Consider the following 18,093-nt stretch of genomic DNA (forward strand, 5'->3'; position numbering starts at 1 on the left):
ATTTCAGGTGGGCGGTAGGGATTTCCTCAGTTTGAGAGATTGGGCAGGCGTGCAGGCGGGCGGGTGCGAGCCAGCGGTACCCGTGCGACCGGGTACCACCATCACCATTTGCGGCCCAGGCTCGCGCGGCAAACCGCTGTGGCCGCCGTCCAAGGGGTCCATCGGGTGGCCCATGCTGTCAGGGCCACCCGATGGATGTGGATTGTAAGGGAGCCCGGTCAGCGCAGGGCATTTTAACAGCGCAGAGCTGGGAGGAAGTGACTGCATGTCACAGACTGCGCGGGAGGAAGCAGAGGGAGTCAGAGTAGGAACTGACTCCCATCCACCTGAACCACCACTGGACCCCAGGGAATGTCACCCTCCTGCACCTAAAAGGTAGGAAACAGGAGGGTGACTAAAATATTTTGTGTGTGTTTGTTTGTGTGTATGTGTCTTTGCATGTATGTCTTGTGTGTGTGTGTCTTTGTATGTATGTCTTGTGTGTGTCTGTATGTGTGTGTGTGTCTTTGTATGTATGTGTGTCTTATGTATGTGTCTTTGTATGTATGTGTGTGTCTTTGTATGTATGTCGTGTGTGTCTGTCTGTATAAAAGTGTGTATGTATGTGTGTCTTGTCTTTGTATGTGTCTTTGTATGTATGTGTCTTGTGTCTGTCTGTATGTATGTGTCTTTGTATGTATATGTGTCTTATGTATGTGTCTTTGTATGTGTGTGTCTTTGTATGTATGTCGTGTGTGTGTGTGTGCGTGTGTCTGTCTGTATATATGTGTGTATGAATATGCGTCTTGTCTTTGTATGTATGTGTTGTGTGTGTATGTGTCTTTGCATGTATGTGTCTTTGTATGTATGTCTTATGTATGTCTTATGTGTGTCTTAGTATGTGTGTGTGTGTGTGTATGTGTGCATGTGTGTGTGTGTGTATCTGTATCTATGTGTGCCTGTCTGTTTGTATATATGTGTCTTGTGTATGTGTGCCTGTCTGTGTGTCTGTATGGATGTATGCATGTGTGCCTGTCTGTTTGTATGTATGTGTCTTTGTATGTGTGTGTCTGTATGTGTGTATGTGTGTCTTGTGTGTGTGTCTGTATGTATGTGTGCCTGTCTGTTATATTGGGCTATAGTAAGTAATAGTAAGTGGGCTACCTAGCTCAGCTTTCCTACTGGGCATTGCTATAAGGAAGGTTAAAAAATAGAAAAAAGGAAAAAAAGGTGGGGAGGGGAATTGAGGAGGAAGAGGAGGGGAGCTGACGCACAGATGAGAAATTATACTATGCGCAAGCAGAAAAGTCGGCTGAATATCACCGAAAGAGGAGACCTTAGTTTATTCCTTACGAAAATTGAACCAGATATCAAATATTTAGTCTCGCAGCATCAACCTCAAGGATCTCATTAATCACTAGTAAAGGTAATTTCAATTTACTTTATTGTTTTCTCATTAAACTTTATAAAGTTAAAAACATTATAAACATGCATTAAGTAGAAATATAAAGATAAATGTACGTACATTTTTTTTTTTTTTTTAAACAACCTCCTTTCTAAAAAATATTCCGGACTTGCGCGAAAACTGGTGGGCGGTAAGGAAATGTTTCCATCAAGAAAGATGCATTAGTGGGCGGTAGGTAGAAAAAGGTTGACTACCACTGCTCTGAAGGGATCAGGCCAATATGTCCCTATTCATAACAACTATGAGCTTTTCCCTATTTGTTTAATCAATATTATATTGCTGGACATACGCAGCCTCTGCGTAGGCAACGGTGCAGTAATTGTTTAAACCTGTTTTATGTACGCTATAAATTTGAATACAAAATAAAAAACATTTAACACAAATTCTCTAAAAATGTACTCCAGGGTCTATAAGAGTTAAAATAGTGGCTTACTCTTCACTTTAAATCAATCAAGGGGAACAGTGACAATATATAAATTTTTTATATAATAAAAATTATTAAATACATTTTTGAGAATTGTTATGAAATATTATTTTTAATATTTATCACCCCATAAATATCCTCACAGCACCAAGATGGCGTTGCAGTTTTTTTGCTTATTTCCTTCCCCTCTTCTTTTTTTTTTACTTGTCTCTTTTTATTGGATATTATTATAGTTATACATTTATACAGATCAACATTGGATAGACAGTTCGTTGCGTACATAGAGATTAAGCTGTAAAATGGAGAAAAAAAGGGGCCTAGTAGTGTAATAACGTCAGGGGTATAAGTGGACTGTAGGTGTCCAATGGTCCAACTCACATGGGAATGAGCCTTTCAGGACCGGCTCAGATCATATAGGCAGAAGTGTACTAGGTGACACAATACCCTCTTCTGCCTGCTCAAATATGGTATATGAAACGAAAAAGAAGTGGGGAAACCAGTAGACTTCTGGTTTATTATGTAAGGTATGATAAAACAGATACACAATAAAACGATCTTGCTCACCTACACCTTAATGCCTGGCTCAGGGTGATAGCGCTCTGTGCCTCTGAGGGGGCACACCCTTCTTTTCAAGCAAACAGGCAGAAGAGATTCATATGACTATATTCTTAAATAAACATAACTATTAAAAACAAAGTAACAAAAATAAAAAGCTAGCTGCCAAGAATACAAACAAATTGTCCCTGTTCCTCCTCCGATGTGCGTTTCACTCTCCTAGGGCTTTCTCAATCTCTGTGTATCCTGCTTGCATGCTGATTTTCTTTAAAAAGGGCTCCCTCTTCTCCAATTGGTCCGTGTGCTCGTCTTCATCCAATCAGGGTCGTGGATTCTGAGGGTAAGTATCTTCCTCAGCTGACATCTGTTCAGTCTATCAGAATTCGAGAAGTGATGCGATATCGTCACTCCCTTCTGAAACCCCTCTATATTATTAATCAACAGAAAATAGGAACCTTTTTAATTTTTAATTTTTTTTAAGCTTCTTCCGCCATCTTTAATTTTGTCAAAAAAGTGATCTATTTGATTATATGCTCCTGTGGCCTAGGGTATGTAGGTAGTACTGGTCAAACCCTGAACGTGAGGATACAGGAGCATATTAGAAATATCAAAAATGGCTTTGACAAATATAGTCTCTCATCCCACTTTAAGTATAAGCATAAAAGCAACCCGAAACATAGAAACATAGAAAGATAGAATGTGACGGCAGATAAGAACCATTCAGCCCATCTAGTCTGCCCAAAACAACTCCAATTTGTACGAATAGAAAAAGTAGATATTAGCTGGAGACGGGAAGAAATTAAAAAAATGGGCCAACAATAGATGAAATAGATTTTTAATTTACACACCCTTATTCCCTTTGTTTTGAATAATGATGTAACGGAACTCCCCGTACTCCAACCGAGTACCTTCCCTTGATGGAAGCTTCCTAGCTTGCGCCGAGGACCACAAGCACCGCAGCGGACACCACAACCACCACAGACTACACAACTGCCGTAGCTTAACTGGAGTCTCGCCGTCTTCTGTCCACCCTGGATCAGCTTCTGTCCTCCAGGACCGTGTGGGGAAGACCTCTCCTCCAGGAGAGCATATCAGGAACAAACTCTTAAAAGAGCTAAGTGATTAAAGCTCAGGGGAGTATGCAGAGCATAGCAATCCCCAGTGTGATTATAGCAGTTCCCTCCAATAACGAGACGAGGCTACGCTTTGAAGGGTAAAGAAGAACTGACTCCAATGAGCATTTATTCCTGATTATATAAAACTTTCCCAGCAAGGTTACCACCCATGTGGACCTTGTGAGGACCTGGAACTGTAAATTTAACAATAAATAATATAAAGGCACATGGATAAACACACCCACTTTTTACAATGAGAATCCACCCCTCTGCTTGGGAGATAATTGAGTTAATTACTGTATCAACTCAATTACCTCTAAGCTAAAAAACATACTTTTATGCCATTTTTGTAACTTTGTGAGTTTACATGCGATATCAATAAAACTTGTATTTTTATAACCAGCATAATTTGGGAACAAACATATCCAAAATTCACTTGAATCGGTTAAGTGGTTCAGGAGATAGGTGGAAGTCATATTTTGACCGAGGAGGGACAAAGCAGCTAGTTCCAACTGGTTTGGCAGTGTCCCTGGGACAACGCCCTGCTGGAGAACAATGGGACAGGGGGAGGGGAAGAGGCACATCCCCCCCCCCCCCCGGGCCATAGTCGCAGGGCAGGAGGCTGGCAAGCAGGCCTCTCCAGGATCTAGTGGCGAAGGGCACTTTGTCACAAATGACTTTGAGATATCTAATTTTTTAATGATCTTCTACTCTTAACATTGGATTTCCTCTCCCCCCCCCCCCCAATTTTTTTTACCTATGCCCGTGTTTAAATTGTGCACTTTTAAAAGTGTACTTCTAAGTATGTTTATCCTTTATACCAATTTTATGATCACTTTATATACATTTTAAATTTTTACATATCAGTTTTTAAAAGGGATGGGGGGAACAAAGTACTAGATGATTTGTGTTTTTTAGAAAGTAACTGCTTATTTTTTCTCCCGTTTGAACTCGTTATATTTTTATAACTGTACCTAAGCGCCTATATATTCACAGAGCACTTTGTGTTTTTTTATAGAGAAAATATTTGTTTACAGAAGAGAAATGCAGTTGTTATAACATTTGCCACGTTCTGAACAGCATTTACAGTAGTGTTTATTGATAATGGTGAACACATTTAGACATGCTCGGATCCATCTAAGTGCTACATATGCCAAAAAGGCATGTATAGTGCATATTTATTGTGTTTAGCATTTCTGCCTATCTGGCATTCTTATCTACAGTTCCAAGTCGACCTATTGTTCTATGAACATATGTAGATATTAATAACTGAGAATAAAAGGAGTAAAGAGGGGAAGAGGAGAAATATAAGGTAGGCGATGGCTGAGGGGGGAGATGTGTTCCGTACAGCTTCTGTTATAATATGTCAGGGTTACCCCTACCGATTTACCTGTAGTGTTTATGTCTTGATTCCTAGAGCGAGCGTGTGCGTGATTTATCAACTAAGAAAAAACTTGTAAGTATCTCAGTGTGTCATCTGTATACCTGTAGACTTAGAGATTAGTGCAATTATGCCAACAAGCCCAAAGCATAGTATGATCTTCATTGATAAATTGAGTTCATCTTATTCCAGACTACTTGCAGTGATGGGGGTTGTTCGCTTGTAGCAGATGTATAATAACTACTTTATTGGGTGACAGGATTTCCATTGCTATACATAGTAGGAAGCACGCTGGTGTAAAGGGAAGTCGAACTTTTGCAACTGTGATTATTGCTTCCCTAATCTTATGCCAGAAATATGTTAATTTGGGACAATCCCATAAGACATGTTTAAGTGTGCCACTTCCCTAGTTGCATCTCCAGCATATCGGGGAGACAGCGGTATAAAACTTTGCTAATTGGAGGGGCTTTCTTTCGTCCTCTCTTTCCCTCACCTCCTCCTGGCATCCTTCTTATTTTTTTATGTTTTGCAGCTCACCGCGTCCCACATCGCTCGTGTGGTGCGGGCCGCAACGTCATCTTGGTGCACCCAACTGGTGCCCTGCATTTTTTGCTTGTTTTAGTACCAAAATACTTCCCCCTGCTTTCTCACACTGCACACCACCCACAATATCATTATGTGCCACATTTAACATCGCTCTTACGGATGTATATCGGTTTGTATCCCTATTTTGTATCCCTATTTTGTATTTTTTCCTTCAAATCTTTTACATGTTTAGTTTTGCTTCTTTTTTATATTTCCCTGTTACTATTATATTTATTATTATAGTTTATTCTATTTCTTAACCTTTAAAAAAAATTTATGTTTCCACAAGTTAATTAAACTTACACGTCACATGACTGTGACATCACCCAACTGTTTATTTTAAATAGTATGCAACATAAACCAGAGTGGTCCATATCACTCTAAACACTTTGAAAAAGCATACTGCCAGGCAAAACGCATATATTTTATTTGTATGTTTTATTTCTAATAAAAGTTGCATACTTAGAAGACACTCCAGAGGACACTCTCTTCTAACTCCTTGGTGAGGAACATACCACCTATGCCAGAAGGATTGAGCAAAGCCGATCTTTGCCCCCTCTTTATCATCTGTTATCAGAGTACACTATATATATATATTTTTTAAATCTTTATTTTTGAAAGTGCATTGTTGATTACATACATTAGTAATGTCAAAACATGAACAGTAGTAGATAAGTGGTGACATATTGATAACAGGTTCAAGATGCGTTGCACTTTTTTTTTTTGTAAGGAAATTCAAGAGTAAACAGACAGGCTTAACAAATTAAAGGAAACTGATAGGCTGGCTATACATGCTGCCTACAACATTTTTTTTTTTTGTAGTGCACATAAAGTTTACAAGCAGGTCTGAGGTGCCCCGAGAGCAGTCCTCAGGCATTTTCCTCGCTGAACATGCGGGACAAATGAAATACAGGCACAATTTTTATATTATTGGTATGCTTAGTTAAATGGGTCATTCTTCAAACAATGCTGTCTAGTATCTGTGATGAGAGCAACTACTTAAATATCCAATAGCTGGCTTATATAATTCTCATGTTAAGCATAATAAAGAAAAGAATAATAAAATAGCCATGCTTTTTACGTTGGTTATAGACTAAAGCTTAAAACATATTAGCACAGTGCACAGTCAGAACATATTAGCAGTATAAGTATGCATATAACTTTGAGTATCAGAGATTAGTTCACTTGTGCTTATGGTGTAATATGCATGTCTCGTGTTAATCATAATAATACGAAATAATAAAATATGCAAGTTTTTACGCATGTTATAAACTAAAAATAACAAATACATGCTATTCAACGTCGCCTGACTAGTGATATTACAACTAGTAGTGCCTCTTCATCTTGGGTGATTGAAGGGCACTAAACAATAGGTAGAGTGTAAAAACAAGAAAAATAAAACATGAAAAATAAAACATGGTTGGCATCAATATTTATAGGCATAGGTAACTTAAGTTGGTGTCTGGCTACCCCCCCTAGGGTGCCTAGGGTGAGACAAGCCTCTCGGCCCGTTAGGCCACTGGTCCTCTGTGGGAAGTCCAGGGTTAACTAATGCCTTGGGCTGGGGGAACGTAGAGGTTGGCATGAAGTGTGGCTAGTCGGTGGCAGGGTAATGTAGCTCTGTATAAGGATTCCGCATCTCTGCAGGGCAACGTGCTCCCCCAGCTCCAGATTTGTGTGGGGGCCTGCGTCTGAGTTCCTTGTAGGGTCCAGTCTGTTCCTCGTTCCGGGTAAACAGAGGGTCTGGGTGGTGCACGCCATTTCCTGCAGGTGATCTTCTGCTTTCGTGAGCTATACGTAGGGGCAGATTGTTGAATGCCCGTTCCAGCGGTCCCCGACAGCGTGCTTTCAGAGCTCGGGGACCCCTTTTTCATCGTGCTGGTTGGGTGGCGAGCTCCCGTAGGGGAGGGACGCCCGGGGGTGATGGTCCCGATATGGGCTGCTGCTTGGGGAGAGGTCGGCACTTTGCTGGTCCGACATAGTGGTACTGTGGCTTTCGTCGGGCCGCCCATCTCCTCCTTCCCGCTTTTCGTGCCGCTACATGGCCTCGTTTGGGAGCTGCGGGCCGCTGCTCGGTACCTCGTGTGGCTGTTGCCCGAGGAGCCCCTTCACTGGTGTCCCCGTGGTGGGCGAGCTTCTCCCAGAAGGCAGCGAACAAGCGATCCAGTCGCTCAGCCAGTGAGGGACGTGAAGAGCTGGGTGTGGGTTGACGCGTGGCATCCGCCATATTGAGTATGCTGGGCTATATTCTGCCTCTGGGTGATGCCGTGCCAGTCTCCCGTCTTTGGTGCTTGTGGGCAGTCAATTTTTGGGGACTATTTCCCTCGATTTGCGCTTTAATAGAGGATTTGGCACGGAGCACGCTTGATGTGCGATCGGTCGGCTTGGCTGCTAGACTCCGCCCCCACCTACAACATTTTAGTTTAAGATTATGCTACTAGGTCTGGTCATATAATGCAAGTGGTCAATATGCAAGATTAATTGCACAGTTAAGAGATACTTGCTGGAACACATTAGCTTGTAGGCCTGCCGCTTCATCTGCTGGTACCGCTGATGGACCACTGGGCACATTATGATTCCGTGCCAAAGATTGCTTAGTTAGTACGAGAGTTCAGTGCAATGTGGGTGTGGATGCTTTCATAGGAAGGAGGGTGTAACGGTCCGTTAGTACCTATGCTGTACTGTCAAGGCCGAGGTGGGTATAGCTAGCCCTTGCTTGGTAGTTTGATGTGTTCTCGTTCAAAACTGTTGTGAGGAATGAAATAAGACAGAAAGGTAAACAGAGGAAAAATCACTCTGTCCACATGTTGACATCGATCTCGGAGTGGATGTTTGGCTACATTGCCCTCTGTGAGTGTGGGGGTATTAGAGGTAGCCAGTCCGGTGTTACAAGTACCACAGAGTCCCACACTGCCTGAGTTTCAGCCAATTCCTTGTATACTCAGTTCCCTGGCTTGCCATGTGCTGGTCAGACCTTCTTGCCAGAGTGAAAGTCAGCCAGTGCGTGGTCGGAGGAGGCATGTGGGTAGTCCGGGTATGCCTGCGGATTGTCGCACATGAGTGCTCCGTGTGGCGAGATGCAAAGTGGCCGTTGCAGCCTTTCTGTGCTTAAGATGTTGTTTTTCATTCTCTATGTGTTCTTATAACCCCTCTGAATCCCACCTCGGCCAGGGTGGTGCGCGTTGTGGGCAGAGGGTCTCGGGTGATGGTTCTTGGCTCTGTGCCGTCGCAGCTGATGGAGTGCAACCCTCCACCCTATTCATGCGGGTAGGTCGCGCATATGGCTGGCGTGCGACGGCCATCTTGAGGAGCGCTGCCCGATGGTCCACGGCAGGGTGATGATTTTTAGGGCCTTGATTGGCACACCAGTAGTTGCCCGTGTAGACTGGGATGACCACCCTGATTCGGGGGGGGGGGGGGGAGCCAGACACCAGCCGGACACCCGGGAGAGCGGCCGTCTCGTCCCGGCTCAAGCTCCTCCATGCTCCGTTTCTTGTTGGGTCGTTGCTGGTGCCAGGGAGGGTCTTGGCGGGTATCCTCGTGTACCCCAGCAGCTTAGGGTCAGTTTGGTCGCTGGTGGGTATTGCTGGGTGGGTTTAGGCTCCGGTCAACGCCGATTTTGCGGCCCCGAAGCGGGAGCTCAGACATGGCACCGAGTGATGATCTGATAAGACCAAGATAACGTGTATATCCATAGGCTATTATTGGAGCTATTTAGAAGCTCCAGAAAATTGTAAGTGCTTTTCTTTATTCTTCCATCAACTACAAAGGCATACTATACCATTGTGGGCCTCTTGTTTTTTTTTATCTTGCATATTGATTTGAGTCTGGGGACCCCACCAAGGTGCTGCTACCCTCTCACCACTCTGTTTGTTATCCACCACCAGTAGAAAGAGACTCTGTTTCGGGTTTTTCAAGCTTCCTACCTACCTTTGTACAAGCGCTTAAAATCTTATCTGCTATTTATTAGGTTTTTACATTATGTTTTATACAATTAATCTGTTATCTCTTTCTGTTTTTCCATACTCGAATATGGTGTCTGCAGCATTTCTAGTATTGTGTGAACATCTGTGTAATGGGAAGAGACAAATCAGCAATGGCAGCTGAAGGTGTGCTATTTGTAATATGAAGTCAGACAGAAAATATTGTTAAGAGGATTTAAAAGAAACTCAAAACAAGGAATTATGCAGCTGTGGAAAACCTCTCTTGGTCGAAAAAACTGTTGTGCCAATATTGTGGATATCTATTAGTTAGGACTGAGAATCCCTATTGCTTTATTTCTATAAGATATCCTTGTTCACTTGTAAATAATTTTTAGTTTTTATTAATTAAATATTTCAACCTCGATTACTATCCACACATTGAAGCTTTTTCTTATCAATTCCTGTGTGTCACGGTCAGGGCCGCCATCAGGGGGTGACAACCATGATGGTTGTCACGGGCCCAGAAGTCCTGAGGGGCCCCCAGCAGCATTTGTCACACATCCACCACTCACATACATAATTAAACAGACAAAATGCATCCACTACACAACCACACACATCATCCATCACATAAACACAGCATCCACCACACACAAACACACAGCATCCACTACACAAACACATCATCCACTATACACACAAACACACATCATCCACTACACAAACACAGCATCCACCACACACACACAGCATCCACTACACAAACACATCATCCACTATACACACAAACACACATCATCCACTACACAAGCACAGCATTCACTACACACTACATCCACTACACAAACACACATCATCCACTGCACAAGCACAGCATTCACTACACACTACATCCACTACACAAACACACTCTGCATTCACAATACACACGATTCATCCCCTCTACACACACTCTTTCCACTACACAAACATACAATCTAAATCCACTATAAACAACGTTTCCACTTTATTCACGCACTTTGCATCCACTACACACATTCTACAGCCACTATACACACACAACCAAATTCAGTACAACACACTTCATCCTTGTGGGTGGACTCAAGATGGGCCCTGTGGGTGGATTTGGGGGAGGGAGGGTCATGTGGGCGGACTCGAGGGAAGGTCATGTGGGCTGACTTGGGGGCGGGCCATGTGGGTGGACCCCGGGGGCCCAGACCTTGAGCTGCATAAAGGGCCCCATAATTTCTGGTGGCAGCCCTGGTCACAGTACCTGTTAGGATGCTCCTGTCTGTGCATCAGTCTTCTACGTATTCCAAAGAGCTGCCACATTCCAGCATAATTTTGAACTCAGTCTCTCCAAACATTCTTTTTTCACCCCAATTTTTTATTAAGACATACTCAGATACAAGCCAAAGAGAGTTTGCATACATCAGTACGATAGGTCGGTACACAGTTCGCAAAACATTTAAAAATTCTATACACATATCACAATCTATAACATGTATCATAAAAAAAGAAGCAATGTGTATAAGTGATCACTAAAATACCCTGATTATAAAAAAAAATCTGTGATCCACAACATGATAATTAGCTAATAAAACCTATATACAATACTCAACATGATATCAAGATGTGGTTATCCCAGAAGTGCCCAACAGGGGACTTGAACTGTGGCCCTCATGTGTCCTGATCCTGCTGTCTTGCCACTGAACTACACTTCAGCTCATGTTTCAGCCTAATGTTAAACCTTGTCTTGTTTCCAGCAATAGGGGGCTGGACTTCACCAATGGCTCCTACCTGTCTATCAAAGTCCACCTGAGGCAGGTTGATCATTACTTCAGGTATAAAACACTGCCTCTCCCTGAGGGCATTGTCAGTTTGTTCTATCCTGTTTCTTGTATCCTGTGACTGACTTGGCTTGTGACCCTTTCATATTGGATTATCTGTTATTGCTTGTTGGCTGCCTTCTGGATTTGCCCTCGTCTGTACTGCGTATTGGAAACACCTTTCATGCACAGATTCACAGTCCTGGTGGTTTCTAACCTTATCACCTTGGGCTGTGTATATCTGAAGCTGCTATATTTTCAGCTGCAGGGTTAAAACTAAGGGGACCTGGCACCCAGACTACTTCATTGAGCTGAAGTGGTCTGGGGGCCTATAGTGGTCCTTTAAGTCCTCCTCAAATCTCCCTGTTTTATTTCAAAGCGAGCAAGTAGCAGTGCAAATTTACTCTCTGAATTTAGCTGTTCCATATGGCTTGATTCACTATTGCTGTAAGTAATAATGTGACCTAGCTTCTGCATGTTAACAATTTTTGTGATCTTAATTGGGGGTAGGTGTGATGGACCGCCTGCCACCCCGACCAGGTACCTCCGTGAATCGCTGCTCCCTAGTACTTGCGAGCACCATAAGCACTGCACTGGAGCACCATAACCACCATAAACCCAATGATCCGCCGCAACTTGGTTGGGGTCTCGTCGTCCTCCACCCACCCTGTAACCAGGACTAGGATCCAGCTTCCAGTGGGTAGACCTCTCCTAGTCCAGAGAGCGTAGCAGGAACAGCTCTTATAAGAGCTAGTGATTATACTAAGGGGAGTATTGTGATTATAGCAATCTCCAGTGTGTTAATATAGTTCTCCAATCCCCCAAACATGAGCCAAGACTTCATGAAGGGCTAAACAAATCTCAATTTAATGGGAGCCACACTTGGCCTTTTATGACCATCTCCATGCAAGGGTTACGCCCACATGGACCTTGTTGGGGTCTCCAACACAAAGGAACTCACCAATAATAAACATACAATCCCTCCTCCCTGCTTAGAAACTTTATGGAAGTCATAGTTTTTACCGACTGCAGGCATGGTCCCGTAGCTGAAAATAGTTCCATAGAATCGTGGCGAAGTCCCCCTAAAGTCTATTCATGGTTTTCATCCATGCGAACAAGGTGGCCACGACCTCATGGTTGTCCATAGGAATTATGGCCACACAGAAGAACACTTAGACCACAGAGGTAGAAATTGCAACAATGTATCAATTAAGTTTAACAAGCTCCAGGGTGGTCTTCAGTTGGTGCGGCTGTCTGGTAAACGAACCACATAGTCCCAATTGCACGAACAGAGACTGTTATAAGTCCAAGTGGTACAATTGGTGTTTTCACAGGGTAGGAGACTGGCAAACAGGCCCCTCCAAAAGCTTGTGGCGAAGTTACTTTCATCACAGTAGGATTAAGAATGTAAGGACCTACTATTTCGTAATGTTTAATTGCCATCCCTGGTTGTATAATAGAGAGACCTGGATCACTATGGATTTTTTTTTTTTTTTTTTTAATCTCCTTCACCTACTAAACATTGTGTAGGATATAATTCAGCAAGAACAAGCCCATAGTGGTTATAAAAAACTTTCATCTCCTGTTTAGCTAGTGAGAGAAGAGGAGTTAATTCAATACTGATGTGACAAACTGTACCTAGTCATGGGTGCTTGGAGGGGCCTGCTGGTCAGCCTCTTGCCAAAAGACTACGGGCCAAGTCAATGACTGTAAAGACCCATATGTTGTTCCCCTGGTTCAGCACTTTCCATAGAACCGAACGCTAGCTCCCTGGTGGCCGTTTGCATGGACCAAAATCGCAAATAGACTTCAGGGGGAATACGCCGCAAATACCCTGGAATTATTTACGGCATGAAGACTTCGCGGTTCCTGGTCGGTCGCCAGAGGCACTTGGCCGCGGTTCTATGGAACCGTTTTGGGCGGGGGATTTTATGTGTTTTAAGGTATTTTTGGGGTTTTGTAAAAATGTGTTTTGTGGTTGGAGATAATGGAGTTTAGTATAGTGCTTGACTCAATTATCTCCTAAGTAAAGGGGAAGGCTTATTGAATTGTATATGGGAGTGTCATGCATTGTAACACTGTTATTATTGGTGTGTAACTTTGTAACGGCGTTCCCCACAAGGTCCCCCTTGCATGGGGATTGTCATAAAAGGCCAAGTGTGGCACCATTAAAATCAGTTCCTCTTCACCCTCAACCTAAAGCCTTGTCTCAGTGTGGAGGGGACAGCTATATTCACTCTGGGGTTTGCTATATCACAATACTCCCCTGGGTATAATCACTAGCTCTTATCAGAGCTGTTCCTGTTATAGTCTCTGGAGTAAGAGAGGTTCACCCACTGGAAGCTGGATCCTGGTCTTGGGTCTAGGGTGGGTGGAGGACGGCAAGATCCCCAACCAAGCTGCGGCTGTTTGTGGGAGTCTACAGTGCTGATGGTGTCTGGTGGAGTGCTTGGAGTCCTCGGTGAGAACTAGGAGCATCGATTGGCGGAGGCACCCGGTCAGGGTGCCAGGCGGTCCATCACAACTGATTATTAGGAGGTCTTGGGAACTCCTTGATATGGTTTTTATTTATCCGGATGCAATTCAGTCCAATAACGGTTTGAATTCCTGTTGTCTACATAGAATTAACATTTTTGTGCTTGCTCTACAACAGACCGCTTACATTTCTTGCACTTTTAGGGTTACACTGTTGTGCACTTTACAAAAGTAAACGGCCCAAGTGCAATTTTTAGAAGGCAGTTTAATGTTTTGGCTCACACCGGAGCCTTTCTCAAGTACTTGAGCCAAAATGTCCCTTGAGTCTCAAAAAAACTGACTTGTAAGGTGCCTGGCTGTCACTTATATAGCTGTGTGGAGTCTGGCTATTCAGGTTTGTGTGGCAACTGTGTCCATTTCTGATTTGTGAGGTCTCTCCTGTTTATAAATGCAATTTTGACAGTACTGAAGGTCACACATAAAGTAGGCAATCTAATATATAATTGTCCTAGAAAATATTTCTTACCTCTTCTCTCATTACCGGTGTGTGTTCTTGGGTTCCCTTTAGGTTTATGCATTATCCTGCTTTTGTTTCAGGATAATGCACGTAATGTGCCCTTGTTTTAATCCTATTGTTTCCTACAAAACAGAACGAGTGATTAAATAAAACTTAGGAGACATTTATGCCACAGTTCATCTCATCATTAAAACTAGTTTTAGCAAAGTTATTTTAGTTAAAATAAATTAAAAGTAGATTAAAACTTTAGGCCAAAATAGCCAAATTGAAAAAATCCAATTAGTTATGTTTTCAGCTCAGAAATTTTGTTCTAAAATGTCACATTCACTTTGAATTCATAACAATTCACACCTTAATGAATAGCCCTGAGGAGGTAGTGAGTCTCAAGGCATCAAGTTGCATTATTATTGAAGCTTTTTACAACTGGTTAGACAAGTGCATGAACTGAAGCCAGATCATTCAGTCAAATATTTTGCTTTGTGCGCATATCAATAGGCACACACACAGGTGTTAAATGTGTGTGTGATTGCAGTTTCTGTACACACTGCATATCTCTGAACATTGGCAAGGTATGAAACTGGAAGAGACGATGAAGGCCCAGGGAGGGGGCAGGCCTGCTTGGAAAGGGGTTGGGTGCACACAAGGCTTGCTGACAGCTACACTAATGGCTGAGCATGAACCTAGCATTATTTCTCCAGACAGATCAAGGTTTAGAACGTTTACTACATGAATGTGTGGTGTAATTACAATCATGGTTTGTTCCAGGTGGAAAACAAAATGGAGCCAGATCATTTACTGCAAGCAAAGGTTAATCATTTAAGGGCTGATCTGTTTATTAATATTGCAATATAACGTGAAACCAAAAACCAGTATAGAAGAGTGGACTCTTAGCATTGTGCAGAGACAGATCCACCTCAAAGGCGTTATTTTCCCACAATACATGATCCAACCAGGGCCGATCTAAGACATTGTGATTCCTGGGTCCAAGGATGATGCCTTGCACCAAAAGCATGCCAACATCTATTATGTTGTGTAGTGACTGCAATGTCTGTTTGTGTAGTAGATGCAGTGTGTATATCATATTCAGTGTGTAGTGAATGCAGTGCGAGTTGTGGATGCTGCGTCTGTGTTGTGGATGCTGCGTCTGTTATTGTGTCATGGATGTAGTGTGTATTGTTTGCAATGTGTGTATTGAATACACAGTGGAGGCAGTGTGTGTAGTGGATGCAGTGTCTGTGTACGTAGTAGTGTGTGTGTGGAGTTGGATAAATGCTGGTGGGGGTGAGAAGTTTAAATTAAATTGGCCTCTTACCTGTGGGCTGGAATGACGGGACAATGTGGGGGGCCTTATGTGAGGGTGACAGTGTCATGGTCAGAGTGGGGGGCAGGGTTTGAAGGTGACAGTGTCATGGTGACAGTGGGGGGGCAGGGTGTGAGGGTTGACAGTGTGTGAGGGTGACAGTGGGGGGCAGGGTGTGAGGATGACAGTTTCATGGTGACAGTGGGGGGCAGGGTTTGAAGGTGACAGTGTCAAGGTGACAGTGGGGGGGGCAACGTATGAGGATTGACAGTGTGTGCGGGTGACAATGTCAGGGGGACAGTAGGGGGGCAGTGGCATACACACGATGGGGCCGCAACACATGGCGGCGGGCACCTGGTCACAGGGCTGCGACCCCTGCAAACGCGGTATGTACGCCAGTGCATGCAGATACACATACACTTAAATGACCACTATCGGCACTCAGATCACTTCAGCTCAATGAAGCAGTCTGGGTGCCAGGTCCCTCTAGTTTTACCCCTGCAGCTGAACACATAGCAGTTTCAGAGAAACTGCTATGTTTCACTGAGGGTTAAACCAGCCTCTAGTGGCTGTCTCACTGACAGCCGGTAGAGGCTTTTTTCTGCGATTCTCACTGAGTAATGCTTTCCTGTGGGCAGTTTGAATGCACCAAGGGAGCCCGGCGCTGGAGAAAGGTAAGTGCTGAAGGGGTTTTAACCACACACTCTCTCACGAACAGATGCATACACACTAGCTAACAGACACACATTTACTGACAGCCACACACTCAGTGACAGACATACATACACACTCAGTGACAGACACACATACACACTCACTTACAAAACATACACTCTAACTGACAAACACACACTCACTAACAGACACACACTAACAGACACACACAGTAACACACACACTGACACACAAAAACTAACACACACACACACACACACACACATTTTTTATTTTATTTAATCCCCCAGCCTCCCTACCTTTGGGAATGCTGAGGGGATTTCACCTTTCCCTGGGGTCCAGTGGGGCTGCTGGGTGGCCGGACCTGCAGGCGGCGAGGGAGCACTAATCCTCCTGCACGAGGGAGCTGGGCAGAGAGCGCTCAGGGGAGAATGACCGCACTGCCAGCCTTGGGGGGCCGTGAGGTGGCCAGCTCCTGGGCCCTCCAGGAGAAGAGGCTGGCAAACTGGTGTACATACAGGGTTGCAGGGCGGCCGGGCCCCCTGGTGGGCCGGGCCTGGTCCCTGCTGAGACCCCTGCGACCGCGGGGGGAGGGGGCCAGGGTGTGAGGGTGGCATTGGTGAGGGGCAGGGTGTGAGGATGACAGTGTCAGGGTGATCGTGAGGGCCAGGGTGTGAGGGCGACGGTGACAGTGGGGTTGCATGGTATGAGGGTGACAGTGGGGGTGAAAGTGATGAGGGGAAGGATGTAAAGGTAACATTGTGGGGGGCTTGGTGAGGGGGGAGACAGGCTGTGACCAGACTCCCCACACTTGCATACATTTTTCTTTTTCATTGATTTATTCCCTGGTGGTTCAGTGGCTGGCTCTACAGGTCTGCAGCTCCGCCGGATGTGAGCTGCAGACCAAGTTCTCGCAAGCTCCGATTAGAGCATTGCCGTGGCAACACTCTGGGAGCTTGCGAGCCTTCCATCACATGGTCTGCAGTTCTGCACCCGTTGGAGCTGCAGACTGGAGGGTCTCCCCGGGCAGACTGATAGAGGGGCCCGGTGGCATACGGGTAAAGCCGCTGGGCCCCCTCCTCGTGTCGGGTCCAAGGTTTAGAGAGCCGCCTCTGCTGCATGTATATGCCGCCCCTGTTAAAGTGCCACCTGGGACCATTGCCCCAGTCCGTCCTATGGACAGGTTGTTTCTGGGTTTAACGTGTGGGGGAACTGGGAGACTGACTAGTCAGGGTGGAGGGAAAGCTAACTGCAGCAAAATTCAGAGATATTCTTAATGAAAACCTGGTCCACAGCATTCAGGACCTCAGTCTGGGCTGAAGGTTCACCTTTTAACAGGATAAGCACACAGCCATGACACTGCACGAGTGGCTTAGAGAAAATTCTGTAAATGCTTTTCAGTTGCCCAGCCAGAGCCTGCACTTGAACCCAACCGAACATCTCTGGAGAGATCTGAAAATGTCTCACCAATGGTCCCCATCCAGTCTAACAGAGCACAAGAGGATATGCAGAGATAAATGTCAAAACTAGACAAATGCTGCAGTTGTGTCATACCCCAAAAGAATTGAGTCTACAATAGTTGCCAATAGTTCTTCAACTAAGTACTGAATTGAAGTTATGAATATGTCAATCTGATATTTATGTTTTTTTTTTTTTAATTCTTTATTTTTGTTGCGCAGGTGGTTACAGAAATATTGACGAACGCCACAACAGCGTATACGTGCAAATCAACGACTTAAAACAGTGGCAGCGCTACATGCGCATTTTTAGATTTTTAGGTACAGGCTTATCTATACGCCATAGATGCGTTCCTAGATGCGTATACATGCTTAGTAATGGCGTGAGTGTATATATAGTTTAAAACATAACT

At 44.2% G+C, this 18,093-nt stretch overlaps 1 protein-coding gene across 1 annotated transcript in view; it reads right to left on the minus strand.

The window, feature by feature from the left end:
- The window catches only part of LOC134608791 (NFX1-type zinc finger-containing protein 1-like), a 161,503-nt gene that overhangs the window by 121,278 nt on the left and 22,132 nt on the right, over positions 1-18,093 (minus strand). The window contains exon 2 of the mRNA XM_063451893.1: positions 14,258-14,370. Coding sequence (XP_063307963.1) covers positions 14,258-14,309 — 52 coding nt within the window. The 5' untranslated portion in view covers positions 14,310-14,370. The remainder of the gene's footprint in view (positions 1-14,257; positions 14,371-18,093) is intronic.

The sequence above is a fragment of the Pelobates fuscus genome, chromosome 4, assembly GCF_036172605.1.
Source record: "Pelobates fuscus isolate aPelFus1 chromosome 4, aPelFus1.pri, whole genome shotgun sequence".
NCBI lineage: Eukaryota > Metazoa > Chordata > Amphibia > Anura > Pelobatidae > Pelobates > Pelobates fuscus.